At 59.7% G+C, this 26186-nt stretch overlaps 1 protein-coding gene across 6 annotated transcripts in view; it reads right to left on the bottom strand.

The window, feature by feature from the left end:
- Positions 1 to 26186, bottom strand: part of NFATC1 (nuclear factor of activated T cells 1) — a 132408-nt gene that overhangs the window by 32970 nt on the left and 73252 nt on the right. For 2 of the 6 annotated variants that reach the window (XM_035271395.3, XM_035271397.3), the window contains exons 8-9: positions 20819 to 20951; positions 6989 to 7690 (exon numbers count right to left, since the gene is read on the bottom strand). In XM_035271395.3, coding sequence (XP_035127286.3) covers positions 6989 to 7690; positions 20819 to 20951 — 835 coding nt within the window. The remainder of the gene's footprint in view (positions 1 to 6988; positions 7691 to 20818; positions 20952 to 26186) is intronic. The other 4 variants (XM_017963563.5, XM_035271398.3, XM_035271396.3 and 1 more) reach the window with 2 other exon arrangements.

The following is a 26186-nucleotide window of genomic DNA, read 5'->3' as shown; positions in this document are numbered from 1 at the left end:
CGAATGCCTTGCTGTTGCTCACGGTTTTCCTACACAAAAGGACAAACATTGCAAACACGCCCCACGCCACCCAGACGCGCACTCGTGGCTGAACTCAGGGCCTGCTCTGCCTGCCGCCACCGGCCCTGAGGTTTTTCCGGCATGAATTAGATCTGAATAGGGCTCATCAACCAAGCTCCATGAAATCTTTCCTCCTGCTGCCTCCCTGTCCCTCCCTCCGGGGCCTGATTTCAGACAGTCTCCACTTGATGCTGGGAACAAGCTAAGACCCACTTGTAAGGAGTCAAAGGCAGAAAGTCAATGGCTAAAACGATACCGCCAAATTTCCCTTTCAAGTACACAGAATTGGACCACGGACGGATATTTCAATGAGAAACGGCGTAGAACTCGAACCACTCGGGTCCACACTGAATGTCTTCAGGCAACCGGAAAAAGCACCCAGAACCTCACAGACCCCGAGCAGCAGCCCGTGGGCGGCACACAGGAGTGGGTGCCTCTCCTCTCTCTCCACCACCTCAGGGAGGGCCGGGGCACTGCAGCCTCACAGCCTGCGAGCCAGGATGGGAGATGTGGCCCCTATTTTTAGAGAGCCTTGCTTGGTGTGCATCTCAGTGCCGCCCTTGACCCCGCACCGCCCGTCCTGAAGGGGGAGCCTCGCCTCTGCAGCTGCCCTGGGTTCTCCAGCCATGGGCTGCAAGCTCCCTTAGTAGCGGGCGTGTGCCTGCTCTCGCCTGTCCCACCCGTGGCCATGGTCTCCCTGGCAGTGGCTGGTTGACATTGGGTGGGAGCTGGTTTTCTAGAGAGAAACAGAAATGTGTGAGTCAACATCTGCATATCGGCCTGATGCGCTGCTGCCTGGCACACAGGTCTGGACGTGGCCTCCCGTGGCCCCCTCACTCAGCCTCACTTGGGCAGTCACAGGGCGCACAGGTCTGGACGTGGCCTCCCGTGGCCCCCTCACTCAGCATCACTTGGGCAGTCACAGGGCGCACAGGTCTGGACGTGGCCTCCCGTGGCCCCCTCACTCAGCATCACTTGGGCAGTCACAGGGTGCACAGGGCTGGACGTGGCCTCCCGTGGCCCCCTCACTCAGCATCACTTGGGCAGTCACAGGGCGCACAGGTCTGGACGTGGCCTCCCGTGGCCCCCTCACTCAACCTCACTTGGGCAGTCACAGGATGCACAGGTCTGGATGCGGCCTCCCGTGGCCACCTCACTTGGGCAGTTACGATGCACGGGTCTGGATGTGGCCTCCCGTGGCTGCCTCACTTGGGCAGTTATGATGCACGGGTCTGGATGTGGCCTCCCGTGGCTGCCTCACTTGGGCAGTTATGGTGAACAGGTCTGGATGTGGCCTCCTGTGGCCGCCTTACTCGGGCAGCCACAGGGCCTGCTCACTGGGGAACAGCTCTGGGCCTGGGGTTGGAGGGCTCCTGGCATTAGGGAGAGCCTCTCTGGTGGCCTTGGAGAATCCGTTCCTGCAGCCCAGCCCGGCCCGGCCCGCCGACAGTAGGCTCCACCTCTGGTGGTGTGCGGTGTGAGTTTTATGCCTCGAAACCCTCACGCTGCAGTCCCAGGGCACCAAGTGCTGACCCTAATGAATGATTCGCACGGCTGAGTTCACGGCTCTATCCATCACGCGGTAGCCGACGTCTGCAACGGTAATGACGCCGTGTTTGATCCTGCACACACCCTTTCAATCATCCTCAGCAGCGGGGAGGCCTCAGCCCTGGGCACCGGGCCAGGTTAGTAAAACTTTCCATGAGGAGAGCTTTTTGTTCTCTCTGGAGCAGCCCAGGCTCAGGAGGAGGGGCAGGTGAGGGGGCAGCTCACAGCCCAGACTGCGGCAGACACGCTCCGGCTGCCTGGTCTACCTGCTTGTTGTTTTAATGACATCGAGACTTTCTAAACCCTCGTGCTTATGAGGGACTGAAAGGCTTGATTGTGGCAGAGGCTGTGGGGCGGTCCAGGTGACACAGGGAGGCATGGGCAGCAGACAAGCCCTGCGCTGAGGGATGGCTGCTCTCCACAAGGATCCAGGGAGGCCCCATTTCAGCAGCACAGGCAGGTGGGCACCACAGAGAGCCCCGCATGCCTCCATTTCAGAGGACAGCCCTGCAAATGCTCTCGACGTGGGAGCCTGTGCCACGGAGCTGACCACTGTAACATGCCATTCATCGAGAGTCCACCCTGGGGAGTCTCCTCATGGGCCTTCTCCACGACAGGGAATGCAAGAAAATCACACTGGAAAAGGAGCCATATCGAGCCCTGTGACGTTTTCAAATCTGCATTCAAAATAACGCGAGATACCGAAAGCGACTAAACAATGGCCCTCCGTGGCTTGGCCACGCTCAGGACGGCTCAGGGAAGCTAAATCCTGGGAAGAAACAAACGACCTCGTTACTAGAATTCATTATGGGTCAAGCACTTCTGAAACTGAACGTGGGAGCAGAGAGGACACGAAAGCAAAGAAAGCCTTTTTAAAAAAAAGCTGAATTCATTTTTCTTTCTTTCTTTTTTTGTTTGAGATGGAGTCTCACCTTGTTCCTCCCAGGCTGGAGTGCAGTGGTGCGATCTTGGCTCACTGCAACCTCCATCTCCCGGGTTCAAGTGATTCTCCTGCCCCCACCTCCCAAGTAGCTGGGATTACAGGCAAGTGCCACCAGGCCCGACTGATTTTTGTATTTTTAATAGAGACAGGGTTCCACCATGTTGGCCAGGCTGGTCTCGGACTCCTGACCTCAGGTGATCTGCCCTCTTGTCCTCCCAAAGTGCTGCGATCACAGGAGTGAGCCACCACATTGCGCTTCATTTGTCATTTTGAGGCTTGGATTCCTTAAGACACACAGGATGTGGGTCGTGCGTGACCTTCAGATTCCTGTGGCCAAGCGGAGGCTTCCAGGGAGGAGCCTCTGGTGTAAAACGTCCTCCCCAGCCCCCTCTGGAATGCAAATGTGGACACTGTGCGCCACCCCCACCAACACTCTCTGCAACTGGACAATATTCTAGTATGCCTTTTAACTCTACATCCCTGGAAAACAAAATCAAAACCCAAACAAAACAAGTGAAAAACCCGTACGCACAAAACAAGTTCTTTCTCCATCCTCACAGGCCGCCGGTGTCAGCGTCACCATGCGTGGGAGGAGCCCCGGATCGCGCCGGCTGCCTCTGCGCAGCGGCACACGTGAAGCAAGCAGCAAAGCCCTGAGGGGACTCAACTCACCGACCCATCGCTCTGGGTCTGGTCTGGCAGAGGGAAGCCCCTCAAAACGGCTGGGTGTTTGGGGGTCAGGGCTGGGTCTCCAGCCCCGTGAGGACATCCAGGCACCACCAGCCCAGACCCTCCGCCTCCTCCCTGCACGCAGCTCTACAAGCCACCGCTGTTTGGTTTGCAGGGCACTGGAGACTAACTCCGCGCCTCATGCCAGCTTGCTGGCCCTGGAGGCAGTGGCGGGGCCAGTGGATCACAGAGAGAAGCCAGGGAAGCTGGGAACCAGGACCCGGTGGGGCTTCCGTCACCTGCGATGCCACATCCCACCACGGGCGCCTCACGGGGACCCCCCTGCACTAGGGACCCCCCACCCTCACCCAGAGCTGAGCCTATACCAGGGACCCCCCACCCTGACCCAGAGCTGAGCCTGTACCAGGGACCCCCCCCACCCTAACCCAGAGCTGAGCCTGTACCAGAGACTACCCCACCCTGATCCAGAGCTGAACCTGAACCAGGGTCCCCCCACCCTGACCCAGAGCTGGGCCTGTACTAGGGTCTCCCCACCCTGACCCAGAGCTGAGCCTATACCAGGGACCACCCCACCCTGATCCAGAGCTGAACCTGAACCAGGGTCCCCCCACCCTGACCCAGCGCTGAGCCTGCACCAGGGTCCCCCCACCCTGACCCAGAGCTGGGCCTGCACCAGGGACCACCCCAGCCTGACCCAGAGCTGAGCCTGCACCAGGGTACCCCCACCCTGACCCAGAGCTGAGCCTGCACCAGGGTCCACCCACCTACACTCCCTCAGCCCCTAGGACTCTCCCCTCCCCTTCAAACCCACTATGAGCAGAACTTCCTCTGCGACCCGCCCCACCTGCCTGCCTCTGAAGGATGGAGAGGGGCTGTCTGTCCAGGGGGGCAGGAGATCAGGCCACGGCTGACACTGCTTTCAGCTGCCCAAAGCCTGAGCTCCTGTGGTCCTGGCTGAGCATTGAGGGACCTTGCAGGTGGAGATGAAACGGATGACGTCCACCATGGCACAGGGAGGTATGTGCACAGGTGTCTCAGCCTCCACCCAACCTGACGCCCAAAACAGCACTGCCTAGTGCCATAAGCTAAACCAAAATGCCTGCGTGTGGCTGGCCCCCTATTATGGAAACAGAACGAACACAGCACCCGTGAACTGTGCCCAGAAGAGTGTGCAGGGCTGGCACTCAGGGTCTGTGCTCGAGGCTCCAGGGCCAGCCTTGGGCCTGCTAAGACGTGTATGGACCAGGGCAGTGGGAGGCCCCTGGGGCTTCCGAACAGGAATGTGACCCATGAGATCCGAGTTCTGGGAAGATCACCACGGCCCCAGAGCATGAGGAATGGGGAGAGAGGCCTGCCGGGATGTGAGCCCACCCCAGGGGAGAAGCTGTCCTCAGCATCCCAAGGGCAGGACCACCAGGACGCAGGGAGATAAACTTTCTTAAAAGGGGTGAACAAGCGCTTTACAGCGGGCAGGTCATGGGATCCAGGAGAGGCGCCAATGGGGACGTGTCCTCAGGCACCTTCAGAGGACCTGCAGGCCAGGCCCAGACCCACAGCAGATGCACCCCGGCCTCAGTCTTCCATGTGTCCGGGGTCATCTGTGCACCCCACTCCCCTCCCGCCAGGTCCCGCTCCCTCCATGTCCATGCACAGTTGGGCCAGCCAGAGCAGAGCCACCCACTCATGCAGCAGTCTGTGCGCTCAGACAGCCCAACCCCCGTGGCCCCCAAGGCTGGCCTGGCTTACTTAGCTTTGACCTCTAGGACCAAGGCCTGAGGGGCCCGGGCCACTTGGTGAGGCTTTGGCAGAAATGGGTGTGGTGGGATGCCAGCCCCGCCCGCTGTGTTGACACAGAATATGCCCTCATCCCCAGCAACCCCCTCAGTCTCGCCTGCCCCGAGCTCCACCCTTGCCATAAAGCCACACGTGGACCCCCGGGCAGCAGAAACACCAGCGAGACCTACTTCCCACCTGGGCCTGCAGGGCGCTGCCCATACGTGGGAGCCCAGGACTGGCGGGTCACAGCTGGGACAAGACGTGGCGGGCGGGAAGAGACCACGTGAGACAGGGCAGGGGTGAGGGACGGTAGGCATGGCCCGCTCAGCCTGCGTCCACCCACACAGCGTCCACCTCATGCAGAGGCTGGGGAGGAAGGCGGAGTCTGTCTGTGCTCAGCCGGGAGCAGTGGAGGGACGTGGCCCCATGCGGAGCTCCAGCGGCCTTGTGGGTGGACGAGGAGGAGAGCGGGCAGATCAGACAGAAAGAGCTTCAGGACACATCTGCACAGGACACAGTCGTGGTCCTGGCCCTGCCCCACGGTCATCACAAACCTCCAGAGACTGGCCGGGGCAGCAGTGGGCCTCCAGTGTGGTTTCGAGGGATAGCCCCCCGGGGAGGCAGCAGCCTCCTGAGCTGACAGGTGCACTCCTACAAGGCCAAAAACAGACGGCAGGGGCTGCAGGCTCCATGGGACACACTCCCGCAAACTCACACACAGACACAGTCCAGGCCCCATGGAATACACTACCTCAAATTCACACACACACCAGGGCTCCAGGCTCAAGAGTTGAAAATTTTGGGGGCTGAAGTATTTGCATGCATCCTCCATAAAAAGCTTGCAGCCTTCAGTCAGAAAGCAACAGGAAGGCGTTTGGCAAGGCCTCACTCCCTGCCCAGCAGATGGGAAACCCAGCTCCGGATGCCCCGGAGTCCTGCCCTCAGGTCAGGAGAGGCTGATGCCACCCCCTCCCTGGAAGGCCGAGGCTCACCTGGTCCTCAGGCTTCAGGGCAGGAAGTGAGCAAGGCCCTGGTGTGTCTGCTGGAACCCTGGCCTGGGAAACGTCTTACACTCGGGAGGACTCAATGTGCCCCCGATGGGAACGAAGCCCAATCCCCACACTAACCACGCAGGCAGGGCTGGAAGACACAGGCCGAGTTGCCCTCTAACGTGTGGTCACTAGGGCTGCAGGCGCCCCCCTGACCACAGCACGACTGCATGCAAGTTGGGCTGGGCCGTCAAACAGAAACGCTCGCCAAGGACGCAGTGGTGTTCGGTCTGCACTGCTCACAGAAAGGACCGAGTGCTTGCTGCGGTTCCCGGGCCACCCACCTGGCCACAGACGTGAGGCCACTTCCTTCCCACGCGGCCCCAGGTACGCGGTGTTCAGTGCACCTCTGTGCTGTGGGAGCCTGGACAGGGGAGGCCCCGTGCCCAAGGCCTGAAGGCACCGTCCCGGGCCCCTGCCAGGGGACGTCACGGCCATCCTCCAAGGTCCTGCCAGGCGGCCTCGGACGTTAGACGTGTTCACAGAGCCACACAGAGCAACGCGCATAGCACCTCGGCTAATCTGTAGTCTACAAGCCATCCACGGGACTCAGCGGCACCTGCGATGCCCCTACTGCTGGCACCTCCTCTAGCCAGGGCTTTGAGCCCGAGCTGAACTGCTCCGCAGTCAGCTGCAGTTGCAAACGTGAGCACACAGCATGAGCCTCAGACCCTGGGACAGGCTTCGCAGGGGTCTGCAGCCAAGGTACCTGGCAGAGCCCCATGCTGCCCTCACCAGCGCAGGATCTCATGGGGGCACCCTGGCACCGTGGCAGCACATGGGCACTGTGTGTCAGGAGGACACATCCATGCCCCGCCCGGTGCCGGGATGGACGTCCATGTGCCACATGCACACGTCTCCTCCTTGAGCTCATGACGCGGCATTGGGCTGGGCACACATCGGAGTGGCCGCGGGCACTCACCGTCGTCCAGGTACAACTGGTCCAATTCTTCCGGCTCTCGCTTGACCGTTACAGGAATAGGGGCCAAATTAGGACTACCGTCCTCACAGGCCTCTGGCAGCAGCCGGGGCCGGGCGGTCGGAGACTCGTCCCTGCGGACCGTGGGCGGCGGGTGCTGTAGGCGGCCCGTGGCAGGCGGGCACGCTGGACTGCAGGGCTGCAGGCAGGTCGGCTCTTGGGCAGCGGGCGGGAGTGGAGGAGAGGGGCTGCTGGGGCAGAGTGAGTGTTCGAGCCCAGGGGGGTGGCTACCGCTCGGAGGCGCACTCACCTGCTGTGGAAGCAGGGCCGGGGGCGGCTGTCCGGGAGAGCCGGGGTGCATGGCCGCTGGCCTGGGCACGTCCTGGATGGCGGGGGTGACGGTGGGGGCCTCTCCGGCCGGCGCCAGGAGCCCCAGGTGACAATGGCCCGAGCTGGCGATGGCCTTGGAGTAGGCAGCGGGAGAAAGGTCGTGGAGCTTGGGGCTCGTGCCGGGGGCTGCTGGCATCAGGGAGCCTCTCTGCGGACAGGCCGGGACACCGGCCACGAGGCAGGAGCCGGGGTCGGGTGGCATGGCCAGCTGCTGGCTGTAGTATGATCTTGGGAGCGGACTTAACCCTTGGCTCACCGGTCCACAGGCTGGAGCAGGCTCGAAATCATCAGTGGGTTCTGTTTTTATAATTGGAACTGTGAGAAGGGGGAGAAAAGTTAGATCAACATGAGTTGCAGATGGGTAAGATCAGACAGGCTGGTGGTGGGACACTCTCCGCAGAGCCAGCAGCCTTGACTAGGTCCCTCTGTCTGCTGCCGGGTTCTCCCACCCCATTAAAAAAAGGCATGAGTCATCGGCCCAGAGAGTCGCAGCTGGTTCTAATACTGGCGAGGACTGTTTTCCTTGGCCTCTCTGCTGGCTCTAACGCACTATAAAAGTCCACTTGCAAACAGCAGTGGAAGCCCCGGGCCCAGGGGCCTGTGGATTTGTAGGAATCAAAGTGAACATTTTTAACTTGGATGCACGACTGCATTTCTGCTCCCGGCACTCAGTTTGGTAAACTCGAACGAACACACAACAAAGACAGCTTTCAGGAGTCCCTAAAACTCCAACCGCAAAGGGGAATGACCATTGGAGGCGAGAAGTGTCCGTCACTGAGACAGAAAGATGCCCTCGCCGAGGATGCAACACGTCCACGGTCCCCCCAATCTCTCTTAAAGGGGTGGGCTGTGTGGAGGCGGTGACCCAACAGCTTAGGACGGAACATGGGGCCCCTGAGTTTCTGGAGACTTCTCCCACCCAGCCCTCCTGAGAAAGTGGGGGCCGCAGGGAGGAGCCTGCAGGCCAGGCGCTGGGTCTCCAAGGCTGCTCCGCCAGGCCTGGCCCAGAGCCGACGCTGGCTCCCGCCTCGCGCCTGTGCCTTGCACCCACCCCGGCCTCTGCACCGGCTTCTGCGGGGTGTCGGGAAGGCAGTGGGCAGGGCATGCAGTCAGTGGAGCGGCAAGGCGGATCCCAGCCAGCATTCCTGCGGCTGCTGTTTTCCTGTTGGTCTCAGGCCTCTCATGCTACTTAGAAGAGACACAGACAGCTCCGCTGCTGAGGCCCTCACCCCGGCGCACGTAAATTCCCAACAGATGTGAGCGCCGCTCTGAGCGAACGCAGTACGGACAGTGAGCTACCACCAGGCATCCTCGTTCCGTTTTCTCCTCCCCGTGAGCTGCACACCGGTGGGTTTGGGCAGTGGGGTCGGCCACAGGGAGGGAAACTCCCTTCCATCACCACCTGGAGCCTTCACGTGGCCCCCAAAACCTGCACACAAGCTCCCTGCGCAAACACTCACTGCCGCCGAGGGCCCACGTGGGCTCCCGCCGTCAGTAAAAGCATTTCCGCAACTCAAGAGAAAATCTTTAGCCCTGGGCTTGATCCTGCGAGTCCACGCAGCTGTTCCCCACCAAGCCGGGGTGCCGAGGCTCCACCAGCAGCTGTGAATGACGAAGACACGTTTTCCCGCAGCGCATGGTGCGAGAGCCCCTGTGCTCCCTGCGGCGCCCGCCACAGGTCCAGGTGGCTGCGAGAGCTGGGAAGAGCTGTCCACGCTGGCCAAGCCTCCTCCCCGCCACACTGCCACACTGGGGCCATCACAGGGAGTAACCCATATGGGCTGTTCCCAGCTGTAGCACCTCACCAGCCTCCGGTCCGAGGAGGTCAGCCAACACGTTCAACCCTGGGATTCCACAGAGTTGCTGCACTTTGTTGCTTTTGTGCTCTGACTTTTCAATTCCCTCCTTTCATTCACTAATTCAAATCTTTATTTCATCCACTCTGCACGCTGTGTAGGGAGGCTGACGTTTAAAGCGCCTGCTGCATGCTGAGTAGGTCAAGGTAAAATGTGGCACGAATCCATGATGGAATACTATGCAGCCATAAAAAAGGATAAGTTCACATCCGTTGTAGAAACATGGATGAAGCTGAAAACCATCATTCTCAGCAAACTGACACAAGAACAGAAAACCAAACACCGCATGTTCTCACTCATAAGTGGGTATTAAAAATGAGAACACATGACACAGAGAGGGGAACGTCACACACTGGGGCCTGTTGGGGAATGGGGGTGCTAGGGGAGGAATAGGGGGTTGGGGGATTGGTGGGAACACCTAATATAGATGACAAGGGTTGGATGCAGCAAACCACCATGGCATGTGTACAGCTACATAACAATCCTGCACGATCTGCACATGTACCCCAGAACTTAAAGTATAGTAAAAGAAATAATAAAATAAAGCGTCCGCCCTGCGCACTGAGTACAGAGGCCGAGGTTTCAGAGGGGTACTGACATCTAGGAGGCAAAAGGAAAATCACACGGCCACTGTGATTCCAAGGCCTTCCCAGGACGCAGCCTGCAGCTCACTAACTGGGGCCCATCCATCCAGCCAGGCTCTGCTGAGGGCCGTGCCAGCCTTACCCGGGGCTCACAAACCCGGCGTCACTACCCTTTGTCCTGGGGCAGGTCCGGTCACAGCTGCCGCGGCGAGCGTGGCCCGAGCTGTCAGGCACGAAGGCCGAGATTGGGGCTGCATCTACAGTGGCGCCCAGGGTGGGGTGGGATGGGTGCTCCCCCAGCCTTGTCCACTCTGCAAGCAACACCGGGGTTACATTGGAATCACACACCCGGAAGCAATGGCCATATTTGGGGGGACATCACAATTCAGCTGTCCCAGCGGTGAGGCCTAGCGGGTCCCATCTGAAGCCGCTGCCACTCCCATGTCAACTTTGGGAGAAGCTACAGAGCGCGTCAGTGCCTGGCACAGGCCCTGGAGTGCCGGGTCGGTTCCTGCGGAGAGGTCTCTGCTTCCAGCCACCTGAGTATGGCCTCCTGGGGCCATGTCTTCAGCAGAGGGTTCACAGATGGAGCCCAGGACTGCCTGCACAAGTGGGGGCTGCTGAGGGGAGGGTGCCCTCACGTTGACGGGCTAACCCCATCCCCCTCGCTTCTCATTAGAACGTTGCCATGGGTGGCAACACCTTTTTAAGGGGTCGGGGAGTCGGTGCATGGGGGGAGGGCTCTGACCGCAGTCTGGAGACCCCAGGGCTGGGGACATTTTCATCCAGGGGACATGTGTGTCGGCTTAAGGCCGTGCCCTCGCATCAGCTCTGTGCAGGCAGCTGGGCCTCGGGAACCGCCCCTCCTCGGGTTCCAGCTTCAAGCTTGAGGAGCCCACGACAAAGCTGGACAGTGGGGAGCCCGGGGTGGAGCGTGGCCAGCGTTCTCCCTGAACTCAGGCCTGTGCCTTCCAGAGGCGTTGGGGTCACCAGAAATAGGCCCAGACGTGGGAGTGCGACACTGGTGGGCACCCACGTCTGTCCCGCTCGGAAGAGGCTGTGTCCTGAAGAGCCCAGCCACCGCTCTAAATGAGGCTGGTAATTTCCAGTTTATGATCTGAAGCAAAAGCACATGGCTGGAAGGTAAAATTAATGCCCTGTGGGATCCTCTCTCCATGCACGGGATTTTCAGCCAGGGCCCAGAAACGTGGCCAGGCATGGGGGCCAGCGTCCCCTGAGCTCTTTAAAAATGCTCACCCAACGGCTCTGCCTGGCACTGGAGGCACAGCCCCAGCACAGCTGTCCCGTAAATGACCGTGGTCATAAATTAGCCGCCCCATGGCCCAAGGCTGGTGATTCCAGAGAGCAGGCGGGCCGAGAGGCCGGGTGGCGTCTGCTGCTGCTGGCCAGAGCACGCCGGAGAACCCCGCGCAGACACGGCCCACTGAAAACCGCAGTGGCACCGGCACTCACTCCTGCACCTCTCCAGCCACTCGGATTCCTCCTCCCAGGGAAGTCCCTGCCCAGGATGGTGGTGGTGAGGGGCACACGGTGCCGGGACACGTGAGTCACCACCCCTGGGATGCTGGCGGCCGGCGGGGCGTCAAGACACACGGGCTGCTTGCCCTGTGGAGTGGAGCAGGCCTAGTGCTGATGTGTCTGCCACCCCTAGGGGCAAGCAGAGACTGAGTGGACGCTTCACGGGGACCCCGCCAAGTCTAGGTAGCTCCCGTCGCCCCACCCACAGCAGGCACTCCCTCTCTTCCCGAGGCCCCAGGCTCCAGCCACAGAGGCTGCGGCAACACGTACCTCTCAGGAATAAACTCATGTGCCCATGACGAAGATGGTCCCACACCGCCCGCTGCTCCCCTCCTTCCCAGAGCTATTTGCAGGGAGCTGGGGGCAGCGACTTCAAACCTAGGGGCACCACATGTGCCCCACCCATGACAGCATCTTGTGAGTCTCAGAGCCAGTCAGGGTCCCTTGGCCCAGGGGGGCCTGTGCATGAGCTTTGACGGACACCTGTCCCGGATGTCCACGCTCTCCTGGGGGGGCTGCGCGGGAGCTTTGACGGACACCTGTCCCGGATGTCCACGCTCTCCTGGGGGGGCTGTGCATGAGCTTTGACGGACACCTGTCCCAGATGTCCACGCTCTCCTGGGGGGAGCCTGTGCGTGAGCTTTGACGGACACCTGTCCCGGATGTCCACGCTCTCCTGGGGGGGGCCTGTGCGTGAGCTTTGACGGACACCTGTCCCGGATGTCCACGCTCTCCTGGGGGGGCTGCGCATGAGCTTTGACGGACACCTGTCCCGGATGTCCACACTCTCCTGGGGGGGCTGCGCATGAGCTTTGACGGACACCTGTCCCGGATGTCCACACTCTCCTGGGGGGGCCTGTGCGTGAGCTTTGACGGACACCTGTCCCGGATGTCCACGCTCTCCTGGGGGGGCTGCGCATGAGCTTTGACGGACACCTGTCCGGGATGTCCACGCTCTCCTGGGGGGGCCTGTGCGTGAGCTTTGACTGACACCTGTCCCAGGGCCTGGCACGCAGGCCTGATGGGTGGAGAATAAAGGCGGGAACGGATGGGTGAACTGCACCACCCGAAGCCACACACACTGCAGGCACCTTTGGGCACACCATCAGGTAAACGCCCTTCCCTGGACCCGCAGCCTCGCTGAGCTCGTTCTTGGAAGATCTGAGGACAGCGACTCGCAGCCGGGATGGGTGGCAGGTCTTCGTGGATAAAGGACACACCAGCTTCTGAGGAGGCCGCACACGTGAATTCCCATCAACATACCGCTGGCCACGTGATGCTCAGACCCCTAAATGCCATGAGCCTGTCTCCCCAGCTATAAGACAGAGGTGACAAGACCCGAGAATGAAAACAGGCCTGAGTGACACGGCAGCAGGCGAGATCCCACGCAGCTGCCGGCTTCCTGTGAGGTTGGTGCCCGCAGCTCCCAGCTCTTGGGGGCTCTGTCTGCAGCACAGGGAGCACCTGGGGGTGAGAAGGGGGCCTGGGGGTGGGCAGGGGACCTGGGGGTGGGCAGGGGACCTGGGGGTAGGCCCAGGAAGCAACTGGGGGGGTAGAAAGGGGGCCTGGGAGTAGGTAGGGGGCCCTGGGGACAACAAGGGGGGCCTGGGAGTGGGCAGGTAGGGGGCCTAGGGGGTGAGCAGGTGGGGGGTCTGGGAGTGGGCAGGTAGGGGCCTAGGGGGTGAGCAGGTGGGGGGTCTGGGAGTGGGCAGGTAGGGGGCCTAGGGGGTGAGCCGGTGGGGGATCTGGGAGTGGGCAGGTAGGGGGTCTAGGGGGTGAGCAGGTGGGGGGTCTGGGAGTGGGCAGGGGGCCCTGGGGGCAGGAAAGGGGCAGGCCCAGCCCTTCAGCTTTAGACAAGTGAGGTCACTGCTGCACATGGAATCATGTCCATCCAACCTCATGCTAAGGTCCCAACCCCCATCCAATTGGCTCTACTTGAAGATGGGGCTTGCAGGAGGCAGCTGGGGTTAAAAGAGTTCATCAGAGTGTGGCCCTGATCCCATGTCTGGTATCCCACGAGGAGGAAGACACAAATCTGCTGTGCCACGTGAGGACACGGTGGGAATCTGGTTGTCTCAACCTGGAAGGGTCCTCACCAGAACCCAAGCATCCCAGCCCCACCTCAGACTTCCAGCCTCCAGAGCTGAGAAGTGGACATGTGCTCTTTACAAGGCGCCCAACTGGTCACTCTGCTGTGGAAGCCCCAAAGACTGAGACCCCCTTCCTCTCTCTAGTTACAGCTGGTCCCCAGGTGGCACCAGGGCCGGGATCTAACACCGAGCTGGCCGCAGGCTGCAGGTGCTGTGCACAGCAGGGAATTACCCCAGGACCCAGGCCTGCATCTTTAGAAACCTCAAGTGTTTAGCTTGAGTTACTCTACCAGGTACGAACGGCAGCGCTGGACAAAAGAGGTTTTGTTCAAAGTCTAAACCCCCGGAAAACAAAGATCAGACTGGCTTCTGTTCTCTGCACGACAATGCAGACCAAGCATTGCCATCGACATAAACAACCAGGAATGACGGCTCCAGGGCACGGCTTTTCGTAAACAGTGAAAGAAGGAAAGCGGCGATGGGGTGTGGACCAGACTGTCCTCAGCCCAAGGGGGCGGGGGGCGGTGAATCTGCGCCAACCAGGCCCCACCTGATGTGGGAGACGGCGAGGGGTTTTCCAGCTGCATCTGCCCTGCCTGCGGGAAGCCGTGCGCGCTCTCCCCCTCCTCACTGGCATTGCTGCTGAAGCGTGTTCCACGGTTTCCAGGAACGCACGCTCTTCCGGAGTCACAGCCACGTGAGTAGGGTGAGTATTCCAACCACGCATGCCACAGACCTCCAGGCTGAAACCGCAGCTCCGTGGCGGCTGACCCTGTGGCTGGCCCCGGCAGTGTGCCCGGGACAGGCCCAAGTGCTTCTGCTCATGATCTGACTTTGCCCTCACACCGTCCTATGGGTGGGGCTCGGCACTCTTCCACACACAGAAGTGAAAATAGGGACAGGGCTCAGTTACTTAATGGGGGTCTTGGGTGGTGGCAATGGGGTCAGGACCACCCGGCAGCAAGGGGAAGCATGAAGGGGGCCTCGGGGCACCCACGGCCGCAGGTGTGGCAGGCCGTGCTGCTCCCGGGTGTGGTGCGGCGGGGTCTGCTGCCCAATCAGGCTCATGGCAGAGGATGCTCCCACAGACGCACGAGCCAAAACACACATCAGTTGGCTTTCGCCGGGGCTGCCCTTCGTGTTCTGTGGGGTGCGTGACTCATGCTCCTAGGCAGCTGCAGAGCCAGGCTTCACCACGCCACTGGAACCACGGGGCCACGGTGGGGCGGCAGACGCACGGCAGACGCTGGCTGGGAGCAGCTCTGCAGACAGGCGGGTCCCTCCCAGGCGCGCGGCTGGCGTCGCCAAGCTCAGAGGGCTCCCGTCGCCCCACGCACGTCCCGGATCCCAGGCTTCCTGGCGCCCAGCCTCCCCACTGACTCACACATCCCTGTTTTTGGTGGCCCACGGCCCTTAGATTTCTAAACAAACCCCTTCCCACCCCCTTATCCTGTGTCAGGCTCCCAGCCCCACCCCCTCCTGCAGGAGCTGGGCTCACCCAGCCTCAGGGGGCTCCTTCACACCAGTCTGGATCCCAACGCTGGTTCCCTAATGTATTCCCCTCACTCTGATTTCTGCAGGAGCAATCTTCCACCCCAAATCCCTTCTGCCTTAGAACAGGCTCTGAGGACACGCAGGGCCCAAGCGTCGCTGGTCAGGATGCCTGGCATCTCGCTGGTGGGGGTTCTGGGCAAGCGCATCTCCGGTCCCCCTTTTAATTGGAGCCCTTCTGATGTTTGGGGAGGTCTCCTGGGAGGCCTGGCAGGCCAGCACCCCACAGCAAGTGAGAGAGAAATTCCTTTCCCCCAAGGCTACAGCGTCAGCAGCGAGCATCCGACCACCCTTCCCTCACTGTCTGGAGGGAGTGAGGAAAACGGCAAAAACAGAAATGTAACAGAAGCTGCCTCCCTCGGGTGGCCGTGAGGCTTTCAGTAGAACAGGGATGAGGGGCCCACAGGCTGCTGCTTGAGGGTGGGGCCGGCTCAGCTCCAGCCACAGACGTCATCGGCTGCCACACTTCTGGAATTCTCGCTCCTGCGGCCTCCTGGAGCACGGGAGGCTGGAGAGGTCAGCATCACCTGCTCTGTTTGAAATCAGGCTGGACTTCTAAGCTGGGGCAGAGCTGAGCTGACACATCAGCATGAGGGGTCCAGCTTGACCCCCATGCGCTGCAGAAAGGGGAGGCCGCCCTGGTTCCTGTGCAGGGCGGGGCAGGGCAGGGAGCACGGGGCTGCGTTTCAGGCCCTTGGAGGGTGCACAAGGGCTACCAGGAGAATCTGTTTTGAGAACCTGTGACCAGGCCCTGGTGCATCAAAGCGCACGCAGTCTGGCTGGCACCCGGAGTCTCTCGAGGCTGAAAACCAGGGCACTGCGAGGCCAGAACTGGCCTGATGTGTCAGGAGCTGGGAGCAGCTGCCAAGGTGCCGGGATGGGAATATGAGCAACTATTTCAGAGAACAGGACAGGGTGGGGAGAGACCGGAGGCACAGCCCGGCAGTCCTGGAAAGATGCTGGCGAGACGCCCCCCACCCCCGCTGCCACCACACCAGGGGCTCGACAGGTGCTCAGGGCCCCACCTCCTTATCTCTAAGATGATGGAACGTGGGAGCCATGGCAGGGTGGGTGTCTGAGGCGGGCAGGTTCACTTTGCAGTGACAGCCAAGCTCAGGCCCAGCCCCAGGGTGTCTCCAAGTGTGCAGGGGGGAGGGGAGGGGAGGGGAGGGAAGAGGCCACGGGTGTTCACAGCTACCCCAGCTGTGCTTTTGGCCAGTGGCAGCAAAAGGGCGATCTGGGGCCGCTGAGCATCTCAGAGACCTCACGAAGGTCACTGTCTCGGGCTTGAGCTTTATGTGCAGTGGACTTGGATAGCGTGAGCCTGAAAATCCAGGGAAAAGGCAGAATGGAAAGCTCCTAAGAAAGGGAGGCCACCAGCTGAGGAGGAGGGCGTGGAGGGCGGGTGGCCCATGGCCGCCTGTCTGTGGCTCCGTCTGCAACTGAGTGGATCCTTGACAGGGTTCTAGAGCCCTTGGCCCACACAACCCCAGCTGAGCTTACTGGAGGCCTGGGGAGTGCTATCTGGAGGGGGCTCCCCAACAGACCAGGTCTGCTGCCTGGGACATGCAGGCAGAGACAAGCTCCCAGCCGTCGACCATGGGTGGTGGGCTCTGTGCACAGGACCTCCGTTTCACAGCTGCCCCCGCCCCCGCTCATGCCCAAGCAGCTCTTTTTATGACGATTGCTGGTGTGGACCCAAGGCCACAGGACCCCGGCTCCCTCTGTACCACTGGAGCCTCTGTACCGACACCTCTCCGATGCCACGGTCACTTCTCCATTTAATAATCCACTGCAAACAGGAAAGTAATGGGATCTAGTCCCCTTCTACCCTTGAGAAGAAACAGACTCAGGCCCAGGTCGCCGTGGCAGGGCCAGTGGAGGGCTGGGGAGGAGCCGGGGAGGGAAGGGCGTCCACCCCTCTTCGTGGCGTTTGAGTCTTCAGCTGGCTCCTGTCTGGGCTTGGAGCCCACCCCCAGCAAGGGACCCCCAGATCCCGAGGCAGATCTACCCTGATGACTTCGCACCCTGGACGTCACATTCTGTGGTCAGAGCTGCTCCCAATTTTGGGTGACAGAGGGTTTGATCATAGCAGCCACTCCCTGTCACCAGAGGACCCTCAGCTGGGCCACATGTCCCCTGAGGAAGGAGGCTCTGGCCATTAAAGGGATCCCAACAGAGGCAGGGCTGTGTGTGCTCCCATGGGGAGCTGGGGCCAGGAGCAGCTTCTCCTCGGCACAGCTGGGGAAGAGCTCAACGGGGGGCGCAGTGCAAAGGCCCTGGAAGCATTTCCAGGAAACTAGCAAAAATGATGTCAGATGAATAGACAGGAGTCTCTCTCCAAGCCCCAGTGATCTGCCATGTTTTACTTTCTCCTGCAGACACTGACGTTGGTAGCTCATTCTGAGTTTGTAACTTGGTTTTCTTTTTCCAAAGTGCCCATGGCCTACCACGGGCAGATTCCCAGCCCTGCCTGCTCGTATCTGGGGACACACGCGTAGCCCCTCAGGCACGCTCCAGGCCGCGCGGACGCTGCCTTCTAACCAGGCCTGGGCAGGGTCCCCCCGCTCCAGGCGTTAACGCTGACGCGTTGAAATAACCTCTCAACGCTCCTGGCACCCGGCACCCCTCGGCTGTCGTGATGCACCTCCGGAAGATTAAATTCAGGCGCAGTTAAACAGATGCAGTGACAAGCCAGCTGCTCCCGGGAGCCCTCTGCGTGGCACACGTGTCTGAGACTCCCACTGTGTGCCACGTTTACTTTCCTGCCGCAGTGCCAGGAGGGGCAGCCTGCAGGGCTCCCAGAGGGCTCTGCCGCTCCTGCTCAAACGTTCGGATGCGAACCTTTCCCCATGAACGCTTGTCCCCTGAGGAGGTGAAGGGAACCAACCTGACCCTCTGGGCCCCATCAGAGACCATCAGCCCTCTGCACTCAGACGATGATTCCCAGAGGCTGACCCCGGCAACGTGCTGACTTGAGAGGAGAGACGAGGACGAGGCCTCGTGAGGATGGAGAGGGGCTCGGGGACAGGGGCTGCCTCTGGGCTCATCTTCTGCCAGATCATCTGAGGACACCTTCGGGGCTGAGATGAGTAGTGCCAGTGGCTGGCAGCCGAGGCGTGCCCCTGTCCCCCACAATCACTGCCCCCCTTGGGCACTTGGATTCCAAACACCCTGGAGCCCTTGGCAGGGCCTGCCTGTGGGGACAGCAATTCTGAAGGAAAACCTCAAATGAGACTTGATTCTACGAACTGTATGCGAAATGAATCCCACAGCTGGAGGTTATGTGGTTCATTTCTGTTCACTTGTACATTTCCACAGCACACTTCATGCCCCTAAGAGCCTGGCCCTGGCTGCCATGACCCTGGGGAACTCAGGCCTGGAGCTCAGCACAGTGGAGAAGGACCCCACGGCGACATGTAGAGAAGGGAAAAAGCAAACCAGGAGCAACTTCGAGTCAGGCCGGTGCCTGCTGACCAGCTGGCTGCTCTGCACCCACCCGACACGTCCTGTCTACACCTCCAGGGCTTGTGAAAGGAGAGCTGCCAACCATCTCTCAGACCACATGGCAGAAGCCGTCTGAGCCGGACCCTGAGACACAGACGCATGAGCACCGAGGACGCAGGCCCTGGTGTGGCCTTGGCATCTCAGACACAGCCAGGGTTGCAGGGCAGGAAGTGCAGCGGGATGCGGACGGACATGGATGCCTGGGTGCTGGTTTCCACTCATTTGTTTATTTATTTAAAAGGCACACTGACTGACAGTGGCCTCAAGGCAGGCATGGGGTCCACGCCAGGCAGTTCTCCCCAGCAGGCGGCAGCCCGGGGTTCTGCCTGAGGGAATCACAGTCTGTGGAGCGGGATTCAGTCACAGCCCCCAGAAGCAGGGGGGTGACAGGGAGCCGGGAGCCCCTGTGGGCTGGTGGGGCCAGTCCGTGTGCTCGTGGGGACCTGGAGGGTCACCTTGGAGGCTGTGGCGCTCCTCCGGGAAAGGAGAGATGAGGGAGTCATCGAGAGAGAGGATGGGTGAAGGCTGGTGCCTGGGGTGGGCCTGGGGAACCTGGCCTTCGATGGGCCATGCTGAGGCAGCTGGGGGTGGAGGGTGCTGCTGGGTACCGGGCTGGGGGTCCAGGAGAGACGTCCACGCCGGGCACGGAGCTGAGAGGGGTGCTGGGGCCGGCCGAGGCAGGAACGTGGCTGGTAGGACTGGAGGGCCGGCTGCTGGGTGGGGTGTGGGCAGGGAGGGCAGGAGCAGGTCAGCCTCACCAACTTCATGCTGCAGCACGGTCATGGGGGCTTCCACTCCTGCCTGCGAAGGGCTGGCAGGCTCCCAGCACAGACCCCTTCTACCTCTGAGACGCATGATGTGTGCTAAACTCAGTGCCACGCAAACCCATGGTGGGGCTGCCACGTGCCCAGCACATAAGAAAAAAATTAATGCACTGCTCTGCAAAGCAACCTTCTTTATGAGGCCCAGGTTTTCTTTAAGACATTCAATTTCTGGTCAATCATGCTTGAAGTTTAATTAGAAGACAATCATTATATTTTCAAAAAAAGATACAGTATTTTCTTCTATAAGATACATTGTACCTTGTTCCAAGAACAGGTGTGGGTGGCACAGACAATGTAAATCCCACGGGTCACAGAGTATGAGGCCCTTCCCCATCTGGGCGGGGCTGGGGCTGCCCGTCACCCCTATAGCTCTGTCTCACAGATGCTCTCGGGGTACAGGGACTTTACCGCGAAACCCCAGTATCCACACCTTGAAAGGTATTTCTAGAGCTTGCCTGAGGAAACAGGGAGCGCCGGCAGTGGCAGTTTCGGTTAACCTGGGGATGGGATTCGTGGGCTTTCCTAGGATCTGGTGTATTACAAATGCCGGGTTTAGGGTTTACATTCAGAGAAAACAGAAACCTTTGGAAACACCCTGATTTCACTCAGAGAATGTGGCTGTTTCTGTAATTAGCTCCCAGCATGTGGTTTCCCTCTTAGATGATAGGAATCTCTGGAGTTTTTAGAGAAAAGCAATATAAAAAGACTGTTGACATTAGCTAAGCTTACCCAAAACACAGTAAAACTCAGGATGAAAGCTAACTCCGTCCTCTCCAAGCTGGGAGGCGTGGCCTGAACCCACAAAGGACGCTGCTACTGGTTCGGGGACTCAAAGCACACACTCAATGGTATTTCCTCTAAGAAAACACCCTAAAGGTTAGAAAGGTAAGCTGATTTTTTATTTTTTTTAGTGAAAAGGAACCATTCCCATCATGGGTAAGGGGCAGGTGGGTTGAGGAGGAAGTGCACCGCCTGGATGCCCATGGTCCCAGGAGATGAAACTTCCCCTGAAGAAGTGTCTTGGGGACATCCGCCCAGCACAAAGCTTGCTCACCTTAAAGACCACATCAGGACCACAGGCTGAAAAGCAAGGTTTATTCCTAAAGGCGCCTGCAAAATAGCTATGAACATTTGCCTTTCACCTGAAACAGCTTCAGTACACGACTACACACCAGGACCTCCTGGGTTCTGAGAGCAGAAGAGCCGTGTTCTCCCCTTGGCTGTTATACATTAGCCAAGAAGCACAATAACCGTGACTGAGTGCAACACTGCCCCCCACTCCCCGCAACAGGGACCAAGGAAAATGCAGCCGAAGCTTTCCTTGTCCTTTCCTTTGAAGACAATCGATGACTCAGTCTCACTAATGGGACATCACACAGTTACACGTGCAACACGCCCGCTGCTTTACGGCCAAGTCACCTGCTTCTGTGTCTCTAGAAAAAGCATCCCACATGCTCATTTTCACTGCTTAAGGTTAGAAAGACGGCGTTACCGTTGGCAGGAAGGTAGGTGAAGCGTTGGTACTGGCTTCGCTTTCTCTTCCCGTTGCAGACATAGAAACTGACGTGAACGGGGCTGGTTATCCTCTGATTCCGAAAAGGCGGGATCTCAACCACCAGAGAATTCTAGTAGGGAAACAGCACACAGGAAGCAGACAGTTAGCACAGGGCAAGCAAGGGCTGCCCTGCCACGGAGGCCACACAGCTCCCCCTCATTTCCACGGAGGCCACACAGTTCCCTTGTGTTTTCACGCAGGCCACACAGCTCCCCCGTGTTTCCACGCAGGCCACACAGCTCCCTTGTGTTTCCACGGAGGCCACACAGCTCCAACATGTTTCCACGGAGGCCACACAGCTCCAACATGTTTCCACAGAGGCCACACAGCTCCCCTGTGTTTCCACGCAGGCCACACAGCTCCCTTGTGTTTCCATGGAGGCCACACAGCTCCGTGTTTCCACGCAGGCCACACAGCTCTCTTGTGTTTCCACAGAGCCACACAACTCCCCCGTGTTTCCACAGAGCCACACAGCTCCCCCGTGTTTCCACAGAGCCACACAGCTCCCCCATGTTTCCACAGCAGCACAGGGCTACTATGATGGTTAACTCCAGACCAGCCACCTGGATGGTGCAGAAGCAGCTGCCGACAGCCCTGGACTCTGTGGTGCCTGCATGTGCGTGTGGGCATGCGTCTCCTAGGGAAGAGGCTGCCCTTGACTTTTGGCACACCTTGGGAGTCGAGAGGCTTCCTCAGAGCAGCGGATCGGACTCTTCCTACACTGACAAGATCAACAGCGAGATGGAAATCTTGTCAACGTGGGGAAAGAAGCCCAGAAAACAGAAGCTGTGAACAGAATCGGGACCGTGTGCCTGAGGGTGGAGGCTGCCTGGGGCTACCTGGGCAAGGGGCCTGGCAGGGATGCAAAAGGCTTCTGCTTGTCCAACCCTGAAGGGTTGGTGATCTTCAGAAAACCATCTGAGGCCCCGCTGCCTGCCGCGGTGTGATGGACGTGCCTCGATGGCCCAGCACCTGCCTAGGTAACTGTGGTGGAGCCCCGAGGAACAGGGCTTCCTGGAGACGTAGTCTCCAGGAAGGGCCGGTTTGTCACATCTGACAATGGCTGAAGCCCTCGGTCAGACCCAAATTCACTCCAACTGAGGAAGAGGTGGTGGGCCCTGAACCCACAGACCCTGGGGTGCGAGGAGCCAAGGCATGGAGGCACAGATGGAAGAGGGTGGCGTGTGGTGGCCGCCGGCACCTGTTCATCTTTTTATATAAAAGTCAGCAGCGTGTTTACAAAACCCAGGCTCTTTCAAGAATACACATGAAACATAAGCCATGGGGGTGTGTGGCATGGGGTGTGTGCCACGGGGAGTATGTGGCATGGGGGGTGTGCCATGGGAGTATATGGCATGGGGGTGTGCCATGGGAGTGTGTGGCATGGGGGTGTGGCATGGGGGTGTGCCATGGGAGTGTGTGGCATGGGGGGTGTGGACTCTTTGCAGAGCTCAGGGGCTGGGACACGGGTCTGGCAGCATTACACAGGGCCATAAGGACTCTAAACGACAGGGAGGGGAAGGCATTCCTGCCAAGGGCTGCACTTGGCCTCTGGGGAGAGCCTTGGGGAGTCACATCTATAGTTAATTTTTTAACCGTACGATTTAGTTTAATAAGCAGAAGAAAATCCATTGTGTTACTTCTTTTGTTAAAATAATTAATTACAGCTCAGCACCCAGCTTAATAACCAAATTGATTGAATCATATTAACAACAAAATCTTGGAATGTCAGACAGAAAACTGAAAATAACTTCAGGTCCAAGTTCTTCCATTTACAGATAATGAGACAGCTGAGGCCCAGACGCCCTTGCAGGGGGGCCAAGCCTGCCTGTGACTCCTGGGCCCGTCCCCCAGGACTACCCTTCTTCCCGGCAGCAGGTCTGTTTAATTAACTCTAGTTCATTGGGAAAAAGCCACAGCACATGGGCGTCCTCCTGCCTCTGCCCCTCATCAGAGCTGCCCCAGGAGAGCTGAAGCTGCCGCAGGAGGCCCCGAGCCCTTCAACGCTGGCGGGGCCTGGGCTGCCCCAGGGCTGCCCCCCAAGCACTGTGGGTCTGGCTTCCCCGGCCTGGCCATCTCCTGGGCTGACCCCGGAAGCCCCAGCTGTCTGGAGCCAGTCTCGGCATTCCTATCGGGGGATAAAGAGACGCTTCTCCCGGGACTGTCTGCTCTGGAGTCAGCAGCTACAGCAGGAGGGTCTTTAGAACAGAAACAGCTAAGGGAAGAGACAAAGGAAGCAGAGACTGAAATAAAAATGGGATGGGAGGCATTCTCAGGCAGCAGCGAGCGGGCAGAGGCGGACTGTGGGGCAGGCTGAGATGGGTGGAGGGGGGACCCTGTGGGGCATGCTGGACAGGTGGAGGCAGAGACCCTGCTGAGATGGGTGGAGGGGGGACCCTGTGGGGCATGCTGGACAGGTGGAGGCAGAGACCCTGCTGAGATGGGTGGAGGGGGGACCCTGTGGGGCATGCTGGACAGGTGGAGGCAGAGACCCCGCTGAGATGGGTGGAGGGGGACCCTGTGGGGCAAGCTGGACAGGTGGAGGCAGAGACCCTGCTGAGATGGGTGGAGGGGAGACCCTGTGGGGCAAGCTGGACAGGTGGAGGCAGAGACCCCGCTGAGATGGGTGGAGGGGGACCCTGTGGGGCAAGCTGAACGGTGGAGGCAGAGACCCCGCTGAGATGGGTGGAAGTGGGGACCCTGTGGGGCAAGCTAGACAGGTGGAGGCAGAGACCCCGCTGAGATGGGTGGAGGGGAGACCCTGTGGGGCAAGCTGGACGGTGGAGGCTGAGACCCCGCTGAGATGGGTGCAGGGGAGACCCTGTGAGGCAAGCTGGACGGTGGAGGGAGAGACCCCGCTGAGATGGGTGGAAGTGGGGACCCTGTGGGGCAAGCTGGACGGTGGAGGCAGGGACCCCGCTGAGATGGGTGGAGGGGGGACCCTGTGGGGCAAGCTGGACGGTGGAGGCAGAGACCCCGCTGAGATGAGTGGAGGTGGGGACCCTGTGGGGCAAGCTGGACGGTGGAGGCAGGGACCCCGCTGAGATGGGTGGAGGTGGGGACCCTGTGGGGAAAGCTGGACGGTGGAGGCAGGGACCCTGCTGAGATGGGTGGAGGGGGGACCCTGTGGGGCAAGCTGAATGGTGGAGGCAGAGACCCCGCTGAGATGGGTGGAGGGGAGACCCTGTGGGGCAAGCTGAACGGTGGAGGCAGAGACCCCGTTGAGATGGGTGGAGGGGAGACCCTGTGGGGCAAGCTGGACAGGTGGAGGCAGAGACCCCGCTGAGATGGGTGTAGGAGGGGGCCAGGTGGGGCAGGCTGGATGGGGGGGCAGTGACCCTGTGGGGCAGGTGGAGGCGGGACTCCATGGGGCAGGCTGGACGTTTCGTACCAGTTTTGCTGGGTCCTACCTGACAAAAGTACGAGCTCCCTGGGAGCACTGTCCCTTAATTACACAGAGGGTGCCACAGAGCAGCAGCACTGAAGAAGCGGACAGGAGAGGGAAACTGGTCCACACCGGAAAAACCGCGGGCTCCAAACGGCACCTGCACCCATGAGACCTGCCTTAAAACTCCACTGCTGGGATTAAGCTCATCAGTCAGCTACAGAAAGTTCAAACACCATCTACACTGCACCTCCCATTTTGTTTAAAGCACACACACAGGCCGGGCCCAGTGGCTCACGCCTGTAATCCCAGCACTTTGGGAGGCCAAGGCAGGAGGACAGCTTGAGCCCAGGAGTTTAAGGCCAGCCCGGGGAACACGCACGTCCCCATCTCCACAAAAAATTTAAAAATTAGCTGGGCAGGGTAAGGAACACCTGTGCTCCCAGCTACTGGGGAGGCTGAGGCATGAGGATTGCTTGAGCCCAGAAGGTCGAGGCTGCAGTGAGCAGTGATCAAGCCACCGTATTCCAGCTCGGACGGCAGAGCCAGACCCTCTCTCAAAAATAAATATACATATACACACGCACGCACGCACAATTGAATGTATGCAATGTGTGTGGGCACGTAAACATCTACGCATACAGCGGCACATGGGCAGGAAGCATGCGCGGTGCCCGCAGGGTTATATCTAAGTGGTGAGATGACATGTTTTGTTTTTTATATCGTCCAAATGTCCATGATGACTATGAATTTCCTTTATGGTGAGAAAAAAAATTTACTAAAGGAAACTTCATTTAAGAGATTAAAAATGAAACAGGCCAGACGCGATGGCTCATGCCTGTAATCCCAGCACTTTGGGAGGCTGAGGCGAGCGGATGACCTGAGATCAGGAGTTTAAGACCAGCCCGGACAACATGGCAAAACCCTGTCTCTACTAAAAATACAAAAAAATGAGCCGGGAGCAGTGGTGGGCGCCTGTAGTCCCAGCCACTCGGGTGGCTGAGGCACAAGAATCGCTTGAACTCGGGAGGCGAAGGCTACTTCAATCTGGGTGACAGAGTGAGACTGTCTAAAAAGAATAAACAGTGAACTTCAAGTACATAACTTTTCACATGTGCTCTGAAGTCTGTTTTTAAAACATACAGCTCTTTAGCATCCTTCAAAACATGCCAGTGTCAAAAGTAAGAAAATCACAGAGAATGTGGATATTGGCTTGGCTGGAACTGTTTGCAATGTGGAAAGGCTCATGGCTCCTCCTGGCTGCTCTGCCCAGGGTGGGCCGGGCAGCGCAGCTCCTGCGTCCAGCGTCCTGCGTCCCGCATGCATGTGCGGGGCTGGTAAAGCCTGTGGAGACCCTGACAGACCCAGAGCCAGGGAGGCTGGGCGGCACGAGGCCCACACTGCCCACAGGCAGAGGGGTTGGAGAGCCCAGGTGTCAGTGCCCAGCACTGACACACAGCAGAACGAGAGCAGGCCGGTAGGGAGAGGACGAATCCACAGACATGGCGGGTGGGGAGACCGGGCACTGACCCTATGAACAGAGGCTGCCAGCCCCCTGGGCACTGCCCACCGCAAGCCCAGGCAGCAGCAAATGCCCGGCCAGCGGGCCGTCGTGGACCTTATGGACACAGAACAGGCCACAGAAGGAGAGGACAGTGCAGCGGCTCAGGCTGCCTCTGCCTGTGGGTGGCCATTCCCAGGACCCACCCCGCAGCTCTGCGGGCAATGGGTGTGTAGACCAGAACTCCTTCATCTGAGCGTCGGCCTGCCCGGGGCCTCCAGCTTTCCCCAAGGGGCTTCTCAGGTGAAGGCAAGAAAAGGAACAGGCTTGAACTGGAGCCCCATGAGCACCAGAAGCTTCAGGGGAGGCCTGGGCACAACCGAGGTGCAGGCGAGCTCACCGGGGAATGCCGGCTTCGC

Source organism: Callithrix jacchus, chromosome 13 (genome assembly GCF_049354715.1).
Source record: "Callithrix jacchus isolate 240 chromosome 13, calJac240_pri, whole genome shotgun sequence".
NCBI classification, from domain to species: domain Eukaryota; kingdom Metazoa; phylum Chordata; class Mammalia; order Primates; family Cebidae; genus Callithrix; species Callithrix jacchus.
The sequence above is the reverse complement of the archived record's forward strand: the minus strand, read 5'-3'. Positions and strand labels throughout refer to the sequence as shown.